The sequence below is a fragment of the Heptranchias perlo genome, chromosome 12 (assembly GCF_035084215.1).
Source record: "Heptranchias perlo isolate sHepPer1 chromosome 12, sHepPer1.hap1, whole genome shotgun sequence".
Lineage (NCBI taxonomy): Eukaryota > Metazoa > Chordata > Chondrichthyes > Hexanchiformes > Hexanchidae > Heptranchias > Heptranchias perlo.
In genome coordinates this window covers 62,115,126-62,134,196 of record NC_090336.1, presented here as the reverse complement: position 1 = coordinate 62,134,196, position 19,071 = coordinate 62,115,126, and the positions used below count along the sequence as shown (strand labels likewise).

General features: G+C 43.4%; 1 protein-coding gene across 1 annotated transcript in view; it reads right to left on the bottom strand.

The window, feature by feature from the left end:
- kiaa1549la (KIAA1549-like a) overlaps window positions 1-19,071 on the bottom strand; it is a 378,638-nt gene that overhangs the window by 61,466 nt on the left and 298,101 nt on the right. Inside the window, exons 13-14 of the mRNA XM_067994216.1 lie at window positions 16,466-16,593; window positions 10,107-10,291 (exon numbers count right to left, since the gene is read on the bottom strand). Of these exons, the coding sequence (XP_067850317.1) occupies window positions 10,107-10,291; window positions 16,466-16,593 (313 nt within the window). The remainder of the gene's footprint in view (window positions 1-10,106; window positions 10,292-16,465; window positions 16,594-19,071) is intronic.

Here is a 19,071-nt window from a genome sequence, read left to right as displayed (position 1 = left end):
CATGCCTAAACACACTGCAACCCATTAGCAGGAGATCAGAATCTGAACCTCAGAGTCGAATTTTATTAGTCTTGGATTGGTCATCATAAGCAAGGAGAACAAACTGGTGGGGGGGGTGGGGTGCAGGAGGGTCTATTTCCCATATGTCTCATCCGTGACTCAGTGGGTACCACTCTCACCTCTGAGTCAGAAGGTCGTGGGTTCAAGCCCCACTCCACAGACTTGAGCACAAAATCTAAGCTGACCCTCCGGTACGGTGGAGCGAGTGTCCTTGCCACCTCCAAGTTAAAATTGCATTCGGTCAGTTCGGGGTGGGAAAGGAATGGATATGGCCCCCACTACATTTTGACTACCCTCCCCCCACCTGGTTTCTGCCAGGCAAGGGTTGGGGGGTGGGGGAGTTAAAACCAAGTCCAAGGAGTTACTTTTTGAAGTGTAGTCACTTATGTAGGCAAACGTGGCAGCCAATTTGCTCACAGCAAGGTCCCACCGATAACAAATGAGACCAGTTCATTTGCTTTTGGAGGTGTTGGTTGAGGGATAAATGTTGGCCAGGACCCAAGGGGAGAACTCCCCTGCGACTTTTTAAATACTCAGACGGGATTTTGACCTGTATCAGCAGAACAGTCAGGCAGGGCCTCAGTTTACCATCTCAACCGAAGGACAGCACCTCCAAAAGTACAGCACTCCCCGAGTATTGGTCAGAGTGTCAGCCTAGGTTATGACCTGACTTCTTAAGAGTAGAGTTTGAACCCCCAGACAAGAGTGCTACCACCTGAACCAAACTGTTCACAATACACAACCGTTACACCACTGTCAGAGGAGAACGAGGGGGCACAGTCTCAGGAGAAAGGGGTCGGCCATTTAAAACTGAGATGAGGAGGAATTTCTTCACTCAGAGGGTTGTGATTCTTTGGAATTCTCTACCCCAGAGGGCTGTGGATGCTCAGTTGTTGAGTATTTTCAAGGCTGAGATCGATAGATTTTTGGACTCCAGGGTAATCAAGAGATATGGGGATCAGGCAGGAAAGTGGAGTTGATGTTAAAGATCGGCCATGATCTTATAGAATGGCGGAGCAGCCTCGAGGGGCAGTATGGCCTACTCCTGCTCCTGTTTCTTATGTTCTTGTGTTATATATATTAAAAAAAGCCTGGGTTCTTCTGACTTGCAGCCTGAAATTTACAAGCAATTGATTGAACTCTGGAATCTAGAATGGCTTGGATTCACAGAAATTACTTAAGCGTTGACCTTAAAGGAACAGGCCATGTAAATAGTTAAACATCACACCCATGCTCCAGACAGCAGGCTACCTGGGAGCAATGCCACAGGAGAACAGCCAGCAAAGCATTATAAACAGGAAGGGGTGCAGACAGTTAACTGCACTGGGTTTGATTAACTATCACAGAGAGGGCAATTTGCCCATTTTAAAATCCTCCGCATTGTGTAACAGAGATTTACGACGGAACAATTAGAAAACTCTGCCACTGCTTACATAACGTAACAAAACCTGTTGATTTTATCAATAACAATGCTAAAAAGCTGAAGAACATCTGGAAGCTAGTACTACCCTATTGCCTTCAATGACTTTTAACCGAGACTCTCTCAAACAACATCTGTATTGCGCCAGCACCCTAGTGAAGACTTAAATTAAAGCAATTGTCCGAATAACGCTCTGCTTCTTATTAAAACAAAAAGCTGATGATTGAGCTTCCAACTGGAGCTCTCCTAGCATAACAGACACAGTGGATTGATGCTTTGTTCCTCCATCTAATAAATAATGAATGTAGTGAGCTCTGCGCCAATTCTAAAAAAGCTCAGATGGAAAATTCTGCAGAAGAGGTTGCAAGAGGCGTTGAATGTTTTTTTTCTTGACTTTACAATCAGTTCTGTCTGAAGTGGTGAAGAGAGCTGAGGGGCAATAATTCAAATCAATGTTGCTGCTTTTCGACCCGATGCCTGAAGGTGCTAAAATCTATAGAGCAGTGAATAGCGTTTTGCTGTATACACCATTCACCTCAACAGAGTTGTAGTGTACTACTGCTTAAGTTACTTTCTGGCTAATTTTCGTTTCAAAAGAAACCTTGCAGATTTACGAACCCCATACACCGCTGTTCCATTCATGCACCATCTGCAAGAACTTGCATTTATACAGCATCCCAATAAGTGGCAGGCGTGGCTCAATGGGTAGCACTCTCGCCTGTGAGTCGGAAGGTAATGGGTTCAAGCCCCACTCCAGAGACTCGAGCACATAACCCAGGCTGACCATGCAGTGCAATACTGAGTGTGAGTGCTGCACTACTGAAGGTGCCGTCTTTTGGATGAGGCTTTAAACCGAGGTCCCGTCTGCCCTCTCAGGTGGATGGAAAAGATCCCACGGCAGTATTTTGGGCCACCCCGAGAGCACTTTATGAATGCAAGTTCTTTCTTTCTCTTCAGGTGTCAGAATGTGGAGATTCCCGATTGCTTGGGGCCAAGAGGCCTGGATGAACCTAGCAAGCTCACGGCACTCACCTGACCTGACCACAATACCTATCACCAAGGTTCAGCAAGCTTTTACGTGCTTTCTCAATCCAGTTCCCAGAAAATAAAGGGGTCATTTTACCAGGAAAGTTTCTCCTGGCTGGAGAGTCTAGAACTAGGAGGCATAGACTCAAGATAAGCGGTCAGCCGTTTAGGAACGAGAAGAGGAGAAATTTCTTCACTCAGAGGGTTGTGAATCTTCTACCCCAGAGGACTGTGGATGCTCAGTCATTGAGTATATTCGAGGCTGAGATTGATAGATTTTTAGACTCTAGGGGAATCAAGAGATATGGGGATCGGGCGGGAAAGTGGAGTTGAGGTCGAAGATCAGCTATGATCTGATTGAATGGCGGAGCAGGCTCGTGGGACCGTATGGCCGACTCCTGCTCCTATTTCTTATGTTCTTAACTCACGGCGACAGTGAAAATTGAGCGGTAATGGATCAGCTGCCCATTGTACACTATGTCCAGGCTTCCTTTCCATTCGTGTGTAATAGGCAGCTGATCTGTTATCTTCCGTTTCCCGCTAATTTCATGATTTAAAATGACCGCTTAAGAGTCAAAAGGGAAAAAAACATATTTAACAACAACTACTTGCATTTATATAGCGCCTTTAATGTAGTAAACGTCCCAAGGCGCCTCACAGGAGTGATTATCAAACAAAATTTGATACCGAGCCACATAAGGAAAAGTTTGGTCAAAGAGGTAAGTTTTCATCGTTTAACATCAAAATCCATCAAGTTAAATTCCAGAAGCCCCTCACCCTCCCCATTTGCTGCAGCACCTGTTGACTCTGGTACACTGTTAAACGGAGGGAGGGAGACGAAGTATTAATGCAGCACTTGGCTTGTTCTCACGAGTATACGTTTTAGCCGCACGCATGACACAATCACAGCGAGGATAAGAGCGTGTTCCACAGCAACAGGTTATTGTTATTTTATAAATTCAGTGAAGGTTCAACTCTTCCAAACCCATCCTGGGGGAAAGAGGAAAAGGAAGGGAATCGCCATGTGATTTTACGCAGAGTGAGACCAGCCTGATGGCTAAAGGAATCTGTCATTCCAACACAATTCACTTCATGAAAGAAAGAGAGGGCCGGGGAGAGAGAAAGAGAGAGAGAGAGACACACACACACAAAAACCAAGAAGGAGGAGAGAGACAGCAGCAGAGAGAAACTGAGGGAGACGGGGACAGAGACAGAGACAGAGAGAGAGAGAGAGAGAGAGAATAAGAGGCGCAGAGGCAGAGAGAGAAGAGACACACAAACCAAGAGAGAGACAGCAACAGAAAAAACTGAGGGAGACGGAGAGACAGCAGACAGCAACATACACACAGACTTAGAAAGAGGAGAGAAAGACAGACAGAGAGAAAGAGACAGACAGACAGGAAATGAGACACAGCTACAGAAGAGACAGAGAGAGTCAAAAGTGCTACTTAATATTTAACTAGCAGTCCAAAATGGCATTTCACAGCATCAAAGAAACAGGCGATTCAGTGCTCTGATGCACAGTTTGCCAGCACATGTGGACAACAAAAGAAATTCAGCTCGCTCTGTAACTGTGGTTGAAGCACTCATGACTCATGCAGTCTGGAACGGTCCCATCACTCAAGTGAGCCCACAGTTAAAACGGTATTTTTGTAAACACTTGGGGTGATTCATTAATTGACGTGAATCGTTACTAAGATATCTCCTGGGATTTCTACTGAAAGAATCTTACAAGAACCTTACGTGTCTTTAGAGAAGTCTCATAGATTCTATAGGAAAAAAGTCCCAAATTACTGCACGAGAATGTTAAACGACAATATGAGAATTCTCCAGCTGATTTTGTTAAAGGGGTTCGCTGCTTATTCATCTTGTTACTGTTTGTGCGATTTTGCTGGACACAAAATGGTTCCTACATTCGCCTACATAACAACAGTGACTGCACTTCAAAAGGAATTGAGAGTGATGTAGTTACATCTGAAATTAGGGTCTTAAATTTAAACAAAGCCAATTACATAGGTAGGGAGGGGCAAGTTGGCTAAGGTAGATTGGGAAATTTGATTAAAAGATATGATAATGGATAAGCAATGATGAACATTTAAAGAGATATTTCATAATTCTCAATGAATATACATTCCTTTGAGGAATAAAAAACTCCATGGAAAAGTGATCCAACCATGGCTAGCTAGAGAAGTTAAGGATAGTATTAGATTAAAAGAGGCTTACATGTTGCCAAAAAGAATAGTAAGCCTGAGGATTGGGAGGGTCTTAGCAAAGGATGACCAAGAAATTGATAAAGAGGGAGAAAAGAGAATGTGAGAGTAAACTAGCTAGAAATATAAAAACAGATTGTAAGAGCTTCTACAAGTATGTACAAAGGAAGAGATTAGCAAAAGTAAACATTGGTCCCTTAAAGGCAGAGACAGGAGAAATTATAATGGGTAATAAGGAAATGGCAGAGATGTCGAACAAATATTTTGTATCTGTCTTCACAGTAGAAGACACAAAAAACATACCAGAAATAGTGGGGAACCAAGGGTCCAATGAGAGTGAGGAACTTAAAGTAACTAATATTAGTAAAGATAAAGTACTGGAGAAATTAATGGGACTAAAAGCCGACAAATCCCCAGGACCTGATGGCTGACATCCTAGGATTCTAAGAGGTAGCTGCAGAGATAGTGGTTTTGATCTTCCAGATTCCCTAGATTCTAGAACGTTCCCCGTGGATCGGAAGGTAGTAAATGTAACCCCGCTATTCTAGAAAGGAGGGAGAAAGAAAATAGGGAACTATAGGTCAATTAGCCTGACATCATTGTAGGGAAAATGCTAGATTGTATTAGATTATAAGACCAGAAGAGATAGGAGCAGGAGTAGGCCATTCGGCCCCTCGAGCCTGCTCCGCCATTTAATGAGATCATGGCTGATCTGATTTTTACCTCAACTCCACTTTCCCGTCTTTTCCCCATATCCTTTGACTCCCTTGCTGATCAAAAATTTGTCTAACTCAGCTTTGAATGTATTCAATGACTCAACCTCCACAGCTTTTTGGGGTAAAGAATTCCAAAGATTCACGACCCTCTGGGAGAAGAAATTCCTCCTAATTTCCGTCTTAAACGGGCGACCCCTTATTCTGAGATTGTGCCCCTAGTTTTAGATTCCCCCATGAGGAGTAACATCCTCTCAGCATCTACCCTATCGAGTCCCCTCAGAATCTTGTATATTTCAATAAGATCTCCTCTCATTCTTCTAAACTCCAATGAGTATAGACCCAATCTGTTCAATCTTTCCTCATAAGACAACCTTTCAATACCTGGAATCAACCTGGTGAACCTTCTCTGAACTGCCTCCAATGCAAGTATATCCTTTCTTAAATAAGGGCACCAGAACTTATTATTAAGGATTTTATGAAAGGGAAATTGTGTTTGACAAATTTATTAGAGTTTTTTGAGGATGCAACTAGCAGGGTACATAAAGGGGAACCAGTGGATGTAGTATATTTGGATTTTCAAAAGGCATTCGATAAGGTGCCACACAAGAGATTGTGACACAAGATTAGGGCTCATGGGATTGAGGGTAATATATTAGCATGGATAGAGGATTGGTTAAAAGAAAACAGAGAGTAGGAATAAATGGGTTGGCAGGCTGTAACTAGTGGAGTGCAGCAAGGATCAGTGCTGGGGCCTCAGCTATTTACAATCTATATTGATGACTTAGATGAGGGGACTGAATGTAACGTATCCATGTTTGCTGATGATACAAAGCCAGGTGGGAAAGTAAGCTGTGAGAAGAACATGAGAACATAAGAAATAGGAGCAGGAGTAGGCCAAACGGCCCCTCAAGTCTGCTCCGCCATTCAATCAGATCATGGCTGATCTTCGACCTCAACTCCACTTTCCAGCCTGATCCCCATAGCCCTTGATTTCCCGAGAGTCCAAAAATCTATCCATCACCTTCCTTGCTTTTGTACTCTATGCCTCTATTAATAAAGCCCAGGATCCCAGATGCTTTTTTAACAGCCTTCTCAACTTGTCCTGCCACCTTCAAAGACTAGTGGACATATACCCCCAGGTCTCTCCGTTCCTGCGCCCCTTTAAAATTGTACCATTTAGTTTATATTGCCTCACCTCATTCTTCCTATCAAAATGTATCACTTTACACTTCTGTGTTAAATTTCATCTGTCATGTGTCTGCCCATTTCACCAGTCTGTCTATATTCTCCTGAAGTCTGTTACTCTCCTCCACATTCTTTACTACATTTCTGAGTTTAGTGTCATCTGCAAACTTTGAAATTATACCCTCTGTACCCAAGTCCAGGTCATTAACATATATCAAAAAGAGCAGTGGTCTTAATACTGACCCCTGGGGAACACCACTGTATACTTCCCTCCAGTATGAAAAACAACTGTTCACCACTACTCTCTGCTTTCTGTCCCTTGGCCAATTTAATATCCATGTTGCCACTGTCCCTGGGCTTTAATTTTGCTAACTAGTCTATTATGTGGTACTTTATCAAATGCCTTTTGAAAGTCCATATACACATTAACCACACTACCCTCATCAACCCTCTCCGTTACTTCATCAAAGAACTCAATCAAGTTAGTCAAACACGATTTTCCTTTAACAAATCCATGCTAACTTTCATTTTATTGGCCCATAGTGCCAATTAAATTTATCCTGGATTATTGCCTCTAAAACAAAAACTTAACTGGACCAGCCATATAAATACTGTGGCTACAAGAGTAGGTCAGAGGCTGGGTATACTATGGCGAGTGACTCACCTCCTGACTCCCCAAAGCCTTTCCACCATCTACAAAGCACAAGTCAGGAGTGTGATGGAATACTCTCCGCTTGCCTGGATGAGTGCAGCTCCAACAACACTCAAGAAGCTCGACACCATCCAGGACAAAGCAGCCCGCTTGATTGGCACCCCATCCACCACCCTAAACATTCACTCCCTTCACCACTGACGCACCGTGGCTGCAGTGTGTACCATCCACAGGATGCACTGCAGCAACTCGCCAAGGCTTCTTCGACAGCACCTCCCAAACCCGCGACCTCTACCACCTAGAAGGACAAGGGTAGCAGGTACATGGAAACAACACCACCTGCACATTCCCCTCCAAGTCACACACCATCCCGACTTGGAAATATATCGCCGTTCCTTCATCGTCACTGGGTCAAAATCCTGGAACTCCCTTCCTAACAGCACTGTGGGAGAACCTTCACCACATGGACTGCAGCAGTTCAAGAAGGCGGCTCACCACCACCTTCTCAAGGGCAATTAGGGATGGGCAATAAATGCCGGCCTCGCCAGCGACGCCCACATCCCATGAACGAATAAAAAAAGTTTCCCCACCACCGTTAGGTTGACTGACCTGTAATTGCTGAGTTTATCCCTCTCCCCTTTTTTGAATAGGGGTGTGACATTTGCAATCCTCCAGTCCTCCGGCATTGTCCCCATATCTAAGGAGGATTGAAAGATTGTGGCCAGAACCTCCGCAATTTCCTGGTCATTTATCACATTGCTGTTTGTGGGACCTTGCTGTGCGCAAATTGGCTGCCGCGTTTCCCTACATTACAACAGTGAGTACACTTCAAAAAGTACTTAATTGGCTGTAAAGCACTTTGGGATGTCCTGAGGTCGTGACAGGCGCCATATATAAATGCAAGTTCTTTCCCTCTTCTTCAGTTCTCCCTCCATGCTGTCAGCTGGCAGGGTGGGCATGCGGGCTACTGCCAATGCCACGGTGTAACGAGCCGCTGGGGTGGGGGGTATTCGAGATCAGCGCGCTCTGGCTTGTTCTCTGTCGACGCAGTCAATATCAAGAGTTCTCCGTGTGGGAGGAGTCGCAGAGATAAACTCTCATTCTGAGCGCAGCGTGTTCAAAGCACGTGCACAGTTTCATCAGGAAAACACCAATCACAGCGCCCGTTCACAGCGAGTCACTCGAGAGACAGGAGTGGCTACTTTACAGCACCAAACAGTCGTATGAACATTCCACAACTGTTTAATCCTGTGGGCAGATGGGTCCTCGGTTTAATGTCCCATGGAATAAACGACAGGAATAGCTACTATGATGTTGGAAGCAAAATGCAATTCCCTAATCCCATTTATCAGGGAGTTTGCAGGAATTTACTTATACTGGGATTACAGAGCCTTGCATTTTAATATGATTTTAATCCGTGCGTATTTTGGTGCGCTCTGATTTGCATATGACCTTTGCCAGTTATTAAATGTGTTTTGAGTTGGCAGAACCAATGGAAGATATGACTGACCTGCATGAAGCAAATGAATCTGGAATTACAGGATAAATATTTATTTTGATACAGAGTTTTGGACCAAGTCATTGAAGAATTGTTTGAGTGGGTAACACAGTACAGGGCCCGAATTTGCTGTCAAAGTAATGGTGAGGTTAATGGGGCTCGCTGTTATTTATGCGCAAATGCTGCAGCAACTTCAGGCGAGGAGCAGATGCATGGTTAAACGCGGAAATCCAGACGTTGCTGTCCAAGATGTGCCGCTCTGCTGTTAGCTTCACCAAAACGGCAACTCGCTGTCTGCCTCACCATTGAAATCCATTGAACGGCGTGAAGTTGCTGTACTTGCGCAGTAGATACAAACTAAACTCACCACAGAAAGTTACGGCTTGTCCATTCCAGTCCAAATACCTTTTTAACAACATGATAAGTGTTAATTACTGCCAGTCAACCTCTCTGGTACTGAAAATTAACTATTACAAGAGTGGCGTCTCATTCCTTCAGGTTTTAATTGTTGTTGGAGATTTTAAAAATGTAAAATTTAAAATTATTTTTTTTTAAAACTTTTGCTTTTTGTCTCTTCTCTCTCTCTTAATCTAATCTTTCTTTCCCTCTCTTTATTTCTTTTTCTGTACCTGATTTGACATTGAATACACCCACTCTAATTTACACTTCCTTCTCAGTCCTTGTGCTGTTTATTTCACAATCCTTCACTGATTGGTGAAGGAGATACCCAGTTGCTTGCCCTGTTCACTCAGGTCCCAGATGCCCTGTTTCCCTTGCTGCCCCGTTAACAGCTCGCACTTTCAGAAACCTGCCAGGAAAAAAATTTAAAAACCTAAACAGGCGAGGGCCAGTCTAACAAATGGCAGACGCTGTTAGATACTTGCTACAGCAAAATTTGGCCCATTATTGCGATTGCTGTACACAAATGCCATTACGTGAACACAGGGTCAAGAATAGCTCACCGAGCCTGCTCCACCATATTGATAGCTATGGTAGCTCTGTCTCTCTGTTCCAATTCCTTGCCCTTTTCCCATATCCTTTACTACACTTCTCAAGTATCTGTCTCCTTTTTAAACACCTCCTGCATCCATGGCCTTCTGGGATAGGGTATTCCTCATTCTCACAACCCTTTGTGTGCACAAGTTTTCTGAATTCACTCTCAAGCAGCTTAACTCGAATTCTAAGAGTATGCCCCTGTGTTCTGGATTCCCGTACGTGATTGACACATCATTCCCTAGTTACTTTGTAGGCGAGAGGAGATTGGAAAATGTCTCTCTCTCTTGGCAGGAGGTGCGGTCATGCACCTTTTCTCAAAAGCATGTTCGATCATCGAGCTTACCTCGCCATTCACCGCTGCAGTGTCTGGGCTCCTTTCCAAGCCGGGCTGGGAGTAACCAGGGTGTGCAGACAGAGGCTTGATTGAGAGAAGCTGAACGGACCCAGAGGACGTATCGAACGGATCATCTGACGTCTTGGAGACATGTTCGAAGAGCGTGGCACCCTCCTCCTCATCGCTAACCAGCACTGCAGCATGTTACATAATGAATGTCATGTTATAACAGAGCAAGAGCAAAGCAACGGTGAAAAGGACAAGAGACAAAACTCCTCAACCAGTCACTCACTCAGGATTCCTCCGATTCTAAAAGGAACAAGCATAGGAGACACGTCCTTTTACAAACATTCTTGTAGAAGGAACATCCATTGTACTCCGCTGTTACATTTGAAAAATTGTGTTTAATTTATTAATTCAAGAAGGCGATTCAACATATATTGATAGGGTGAGAAGAAGGTGGGAAGAGGCTCGTGTGAAACATAAACGCCGGTACAGACCTGTTGGGCCGAATGGTTTGCTTCTGTGCTGTAAATACTATGTAGCATGCCCATTACATAGCTAATAATGGAGAAAAAAAGACATTTTTTTGTACACGAATCAATCGTTATATATAGCGGCAACTACATATTCTGTTCTGACTGTCCCAGATCGCTTTGCGCAGATGTGACAGAGATACACTCCGGGGCAGTGAAGTTATTATATAAATGTTTTATTTTAAACGAGTTTAGGAACGAGGATGGAATTTGATATGACCGCATTAAATATCCATACAGTAACATCACTGAGGTTAATGTCTATCCTGGACCCTAACTGGGACAAGGGATTATCTGCGTGGGAGTAGGGGAGACAATGGTGCAAATAAAAAGCCATGAACTATGTGTCTAAACACTGAAGAATGCAAAGGAATTCAGTGATTACTGCATTAACGGTAAGATGGCTGACTAACCGCATGAATTGCGGCTTTATGTAAGGATCTCCCATTTTGACACATTCCTGATCTACGTGTCTCATCAACAGCACTGCAATCCAAAAAATAATCAATAACTCCACATCTATATTGACTGGCTACCACGCTCACCTTTGATCAAACTTCTTAACGACAAGATGCTCTTCAAGAAAAACACAGTGCATTTCAAATTTAAACAAGAAATGAACAAATGTTATTAACCATTATGGACATTTACAAGTTGATTTGAGCTGGGCCCATTCTTGTACTGCCTTCATATCCCACTCATCAGTAATCAGTAATCACTAATCAGTAACACAACAAAGCCCAAAGTCCATTCAGGCCATCTTAAAACAAACCAGTGAATCTTTCTCATAGCTGCTTGCTCAATGGATCCCAACTCGCTGAACAGAAGCCTCACCATGCCTGAACCAACCCTGCCCTGGATGTACCACCTACTGCCATCTATCAGGTGTCAGCTGTGCCTCAGTAGTTCCACTCTCACCTCGGAGCCAGGAAGTTGTGGGTTCAAGGCCCACACTGCTGTTCATGCATATACTCTCAGCAAGAACTTACCTTTACACAGCACCTGATCAAGTTTTAGCCTTGGCTCAGTGGCAGCAATCTCTGAGTCAGATGGGTTTAAGTCCTACTCCAGACTTGAGCACATGATCTAGGCTGACACTTCAGTACTCACTACTGCACAGTCGGAGGTGCCGTCTTTCAGATGAGACGTTAAAATGGGGCCCTGTCTGCCCTCTTGGGTGGATGTAAAAGATTCCAAGGGACGATTTCGAAGAAAAGCAGGGGAGTTCTCCCCAGGTGTCCTGGGCCAATGTTTATCCCTCAATCAGCATCACTAAAACCAGGTTATCTGGTCATTATCACATTACTGTTTGTGGGACCTTGCTGTGCATAAATTGGCTGCCGCATTTCCTACATTATAGGAATAAGACTGCTCTTCAAAAGTATTTCATTGGCTGTAAAGAGCTTTGGGACATCCTGACGTCGTGAAAGGTGCTACATAAATGCATGTCTTTTTTTTTCGCTACGCGGATCAATGTAAATGTAACATCGGGGAGGTGGAAATGTCTCAATTTCCCTGCCTCAGACCATCTGTTAAGAAATGCAGTCTATTGTAAACAAATGGCAACTGTAGTTTACCTTAATTTTCCAGATCATACTTGGCAAGTCAATAACGCTTTCACTGCCAGAATGACATCGACAGCAAATGGAAGCAGTAAAAATCATCTAGATAGATTTCGGCTAGGTAGAGATAAAAATAATACTGTTGGGAGATTATTTCATTTCGTGAAACTGCTCCATTCCGCTCTCACTTGGCGATGCAAGGAGTCTCTTCCTTATGTTGTATGAGCTGTTCTGCTCCTCAAAAGCTCTGATTTTGGCTGGGGCACGAACACAAGGATCAGTATAACATTTTAATAGAGTTCAGCCCCAGATAAATTATGTCACAAAATCTGAAAAGGTATTGAGAGATCGCATAACCTCAAGGGGTATGAGATTCCAATTTAGGTTCCCAGGAAATTAAAAAAAGAATGGAGGTTATAGTGAAATAGGTCACTGCTGTTACCTAATTGGATTTCAGTAGATTACATTTTGGTATATTCCGTTAACCCTTAATTTTGCCTTGGTCAGCTAAATTTAGCAACTCGGCCCATTTTAATTTTTTATTTCATTCTCGGGATGTGGGCGTCGCTGGCAAGGCCGGCATTTATTGCCTGTCCCCTAGGGGCTTCATCTTGAACCATTATTCTTTGTAGCAGTTTGATACAATTGAGTGGCTGGCTAGGCTAACTTCAGAGGGCAGTTAAGAATCAACCACATTGATGTGGGACTGGAGTCATATATAAGCCCAGACCAGGTCAAATACAACCTGCCCCTTCTGAACTCTCTCTAATCAGACCCTGGCTTTCCAGATGGTCTCTTACTCTATCCTTCATCAAAGGCTCAAAAACTTTGCTCACAACTGAGGTAAGGATCACAAATGTGCTGGGAGGGCGGTGGAAGCAGATTCAATAGCAAGTTTCAAAAGGGAATTGAATATATACTGCCTAGGCCCTACGCTCTGGAATTCCCTCCCTAAACCTCTCCACCTCTCTCTCTTCCTTTAAGATGCTCCTTAAAACCTACCTCTTTGACCAAACATTTGGTCACCTGTCCTAATATCTCCTTATTTGGCTTGGTGTCCAATTTTATTTGATAACGCTCCTGTGAAGCGCCTTGGGATGTTTTACCACGTTAAATGCACTGTATAAATGCAAGTTGTTGTTGTGGTGGTGGTGTATTTAAATGGAGTCATAATTAAAGCCACTGATTTGTAATTTCAGTGGAAAAATGAAGCGGATCATGCAACTCTATTCCCAGTGCCGTGGTAAAATACCCAGAAAATCCTGCAACCCCGTGAAATAAAACCTTATTCATGCTGGGGATCAACTGAAGGTTTCAAGACTGGGATCGATAGATTTTTGTTAAGTAAAGGTCTCAATGGAAATGGAGCAAAGGCGGGGTAATGAGGTACAAATCAGCCATGATCGAATTGAATGGAGGAACGGGCTTGATGGGCCAAATGGCCTCCTTCTGTGCTATACCATAGTATAATACAATGATACTAATAGGAACGGGGGGCTGAATGGCCTACTCCTGTTCCTATGTACCATTGTCCAGTGGTCCTATTATGAATGGACAAATTACAGAATGCGATTCCCAGTAAAAATCCTGAAATTCAATTTCAGGTACCACAAAACAGCAGCCCTGGTAGTTACCTAGCAACGTGCCATTTGGATCAATGTATTAGTGAAACAAAACCTCTATGTTCTTTCCCCTCATAAAGTTCAATGATTTTAATACAAATTTGGACACAAAAATTTTTCATGTGTGAAAAAGAAAAACCTTAAGATTAGCGTTAAAATGGGCAGTGAAAAGGTAGGTGCAGGTGAAATGGAGTTAACGGCAGCCTTCTGAATACAGCTTTAAAGGGGCACTCGGTTTCAAGGTGGGGAAAAACCTGAGAAACCGCACCTGAGCAGCGTTTCTGCAGCCAAGACATTTTGATTCAAGCTGCATCAGCACTTTGAGTGCCAGGAAAACAGAGAAAAGTTTCCTGGACATTCTGATGATTGCTGTGGCTCAATGGGTAACACTCTCGCCTCAGAATCACAAAGTTATGGGTTCAAGTCCCACTCCAGAGACTTGAGCGCATAATTCCAGGCTGGCACCTCACTGAGGCACTGCTGCACTGTCAGAGGCGCCGTCTTTCAAATGAGACATTAATCCGAGGCCCTGTCTGCCCTCTCAGGTGGAAGTAGAAGATCCTATGGCACTATTTTGAAGAGCAGGAGAGTTCTCCCCGGTCTCCTGGCCAATATTTATCCCTCAACCAACATCACTAATACAGACTGTCTGGTCATTGTCGATTGTGGGACCTTACTGTGCGTAAATTGGCTGCTGCATTTCCTTCATTGCAACAGTGACTATATTTCAAAAAGTACTTAATTGGCTGTAAAGCACTTTGGGAAGTCCTGAGGTCGTGAAAGACGCTGTATAAATGCAAGTCTTTCTTTAAGTGGAATGTCAGTGTATCATGATGTTCTCTACTTGACTTTCTAAAGCTGCAGAAATGAAAGTAAGTTCACATCTTTCTGATAATGAGTTAGGCACCATAAATGTATTAAAAAGAAAGCCTGTGACAATGTTATAAGCTTTAATTGTAGGGGGGAGTGCTGTTCTCCTGTAACATGCAGTGAAGTAACACTCAAAAACACAACAGTTCACACCACCCGATAAAACAGCACTGCAGAACCAGTCAGGACTTTGCCCAGGAAGCTCATCAAAGGTCTGTCAGCCGTTCTCCCTGAACGCAAACCAAGATGTACGCCAGCCTGGAACAGACCTGCTCCCATGAAGTCCACCTCTGTAAGTTTGTGTCGAATGACAGTCTGGAGCGTGCTTCAAGAACTCAGGCACCTCAGGGGTGAGGTGACAGTGACAAAGCAGTCGATCCTTGCATTTACCACGTCAACCCAACCCTTTTGATATATTACTCCATGATAGCACATAGCAGCCTGATGACATGCCACCCTGCACACAAAATACACTCAAGAGGTTCGAACGACGAGAAAACCACGATAGCAAAAACTCATGTCATTTTCCACACTTGGCACGAGCTCGATGGGCTGAATGGCCTCGTTCTGTGCTGTAAAAATGCTATGATAAAACCACAGAGAGTTTACAGCCTCATGCACACCTTTAAACATGACTACGCTTCAAAAGTACTTCATTGGCTGGAAAGTGCTTTGCGATATCTTGGTATAAATGCAGGTTCCTTCTTCCATTGCTTATCTTTTGAAATAATTTTTTTTTAAATTAAAATTCTTCACAGCTTGCCCACTGAGGATTCAGGGCTTCATATTTGCACCATTATGTTTATCACAGTCTCCATTTTATATTGCATAGAATTACATAGCATTTTACAGCTCAGAAACAGGCCATTCGGCCCATCTGGTCTATGCTGGTGTTTATGCTCCACATGAGCCTCCTCCCACTTTGCTTCCTCTCACCCTAACAACATCTTTCTGTTCCTTTCTCCCTCATGTTCTTATCTAGCTTCCCCTTAAATGTATCTATGCTATTCGCCTCAACTACTCCACGTGGTAGTGAGTTCCACATTCTAACCACTCTCTGGGTAAAGAAGTTTCTCCTGAATTCTTTATTGGATTTATTAATGACTATTTTATATTTATGGCCCCTAGTTTTGGACTCCCCATAAGTGGAAACATCTTCTCTACGTTTACCCTATTGAACCACTTCATAACTTTAAAGACCTCTATCGGGTCACCTCTCAGTCTTCTCTTTTCCAGAGAAAAGAGCCCCAGCCTGGTCAGCCTTTCCTGATAGTTATAACCGCTCAATTCTGGTATCATCCTAATAAATCTTTTTTGCACTTTCTCCAGTGCCTCTATCTTTTTTTGTAAAATGGAGACCAGAACTCTGGTGAAAGGCATGGTAAAGGGTGGTGGTGGGGGGAAAGGCAATAAAATATAACGATATTGGAACTGATTTGTTCCAAATTACAGTCCATGCCAGTTGAAACCAGATCATTTTGCCTTGAACAGGACTTTCTTGGCCTGCATTGGTATTCTGAGCTGGGCGATAATGTGGGGGTCAATGGCTGAAATACGGGACTTTCATCAAGAAACAAAATAAAAGTGTTGTGTCTCAGCCTTTGAACAGATCACATCACCTCATCTGCTTATGCGAGATCTGGAAATTAATGTGCCGGTCACAATCGTGTTGACCGCTGGAAGGATTTATCACGGTTTATTTTCTGCATGTTTGTGATTTATTATAAAGCTTCTGCCACAGGAGCAGATAAGTTTTTAAAAAAAACAACTCATCTCACCATTCCTCTTCCTCGTTCCCTCTTTTGTAATTTTCTGCTGTGCTGTCGTCTTCTGAGGAGTGGTTGTGCCTGAGTCGAGATTGCCTGATTGGTCACTGATGACGGAATCCTGCTCGCTGTGTAACCTGCTGCAAATCACCATGGCAACAAGAGAATGTCATTTTTTCCTCTCTCTCTCTCTCCCCCCTTACACAAACACGTTTTCAAGGTTAGTTTGATTTATACCAAGTGCTTTTTCTCCCGAGCCTGTTGGTGAATTTCTCAAATACAATTTTTTAAAAAAATCGATCATTCATCAGCTGTGTATAAAATATATTCTAATTTATAATACATTCTAATTTATTACTAATGGATATTGTTTTCACTTTATACGCTGTGTGTCTTCCATCCCTCAAAATACTGCAGTTTTTTTTATTTACCATGTGACATGCTTCAGATTAATTTATCAAATTATGAGAGATGAAATATTTCAACATCTTTGCTGTTTCATAGTCAAGTCTGATTTACAGCTTCAGCCTCCTGTATTCAAACTCAAAAACTGTTTAATATTTCATGCTCACCTCTCTATTCTAATATCTGTTAATCTAATAATTACATTAGGTCACACTGGCTGCAGTTCGAAGGCACCTCCCTATCTCTCCAACCCTTCGAGATCTCTGCCCTCCTCCAATTCTGGCCTCTTGCGCATCCCCGATTTTCATCGCTCCACCATTGGCGGCCGTGCTCTCAGTTGCCTGGGCCCTAAGCTCTGGAATTCCCTCCCTAAGCCTCTCCACCTCTCTTCCTTTGAGATGCTCCTTAAAACCTACCTCTTTGACCAAGCTTTTGGTCACCTGTCCTAATGTCTCCTTATGTGGCTCGGTGTCAAATTTTGTTTGATAATCACTCTGAAGCACCTTGGGACATTTTACTACGTTAAAGGCGCTATATAAATACAAGTTGTTGTTTATATTTAGAGACGAACAATTCAGTGTTGACCAGACAATCGTGGAGTATGATTTTGTTTTTTAAATTGAGAAAAAAAACAAAGCATTCACTTTTCATTATATAGAACCTTTTTGAGGTTATACCCTTACCAGAGGGCACCCTAACACTGGATGAAGATACAGCTACCTACTGTTCGTTAGCCACATAGTACATCTGTATGTAATTCGAAAACAAATTGCCGGCAGAGAGGGAACAAAAAAAATCACGTAAAAGGCACTGACCCACAAAGAAACAAATCGAATCAAAAGCCTTTGTGATATTACATACTGTCCTGGACATATATTGGGCAACAGAGCACAAAAAAAACTATATTCAGAATCAAGCCAATCAGAATGATATATTGTTCACTGGTATAAAAGATACTTGATGCTGGCATTATAAATCCTTTCTTCTAATATCTTGGAATGTTATCTGGTGTACGGCAGATTCGTAACTAATGAAAACTGGCCATTATTTCAGCACAGGTAAGCTTGAGTGATAGTACAGGGAACAGTTAACTGAAATGGATAACTGTTGAAGAACTAGGTGCAATGGGCTGAATGGCCTCCTCCTGTGTTGTAATTTCTCAGCTTCCCTGGGGTAAATTCATCACTCCCAACGTGCCAGCAGGGATTCCAAACTTAAAAGTGGGCATGAGTCGGTGATAGGGGCACAACCCTATAGCCCCGATTCTGGAAACCACGGTCCCTTTCCAGCGAGGCTCCCCGCCGAGAGCATTGAATTAAGCTGTGTCTCAGTGGGTGGCACCATCGCCTCGGAGTCAGAAGGTCATGGGTTGAAATCCCACTCCAGAGACTTGAGCACATAACCCAGGCTGACACTCCTAGTGCTAGTACTGAGGGAGTGCTGCACTGTTGGAGGTGCCATCTTTCGGGTGAGACATTAAACCGAGGCCCCGTCTGTCCTCTCAGGTGGGCGTAAAAGATCCCATGGCACGATTCCAAAGAAGAGCAGGGGAGTTCTCCCTGGTGTCCTGGCCAACATTTATGCTTCAACCAACATCACTAAAACAGATTATCTGGTCATTATCACATTGCTGTTTGTGAGACCTTGCTGTGTGCAAACTGGCTGTCACGTTTCCTACATTACAACAGTGACTACACTTTAAAGCACTTTGGGACATCCTGAGATTGTGAAAGGCATTCTATAAAAGCAAGTTCTTGCTTTCTTTTTTTCTAATTATGCACGTGGCTTGACGGGTCAGAGAAACAGCACTGCACAACAGGACCGAGAACCTAAGGCTGACTCCATGGAGATACAGGGGCAACTTCCATCGTACACTTATCGCTGCAGTATCTAAACATACTTACAACAACCAGCAACAAAGAAGGAAATAAGAGAGCAGGTCTGACAAAGACAATAACAGGTAGCAACACAATATCGCACAGCACAGAAGGAGGCCATTCAACCCATCATGCTTGTGCCGGCTCTTTGAAAGAGCTATCCAATCAGTCCCACTCCCCTGCTGTTTCCCCACAGCCCTGAAAATTTCTCCTTTGAATGTTTATCCAATTCCTTTTTGAAAGTTACTACTGAATCTGCTTCCACCGCCCTTTCAGGCAGTGCATTCCAGATCATCATAACTCGCTGCCTGAAGATTTCTCCTCATTTCCCCTCTG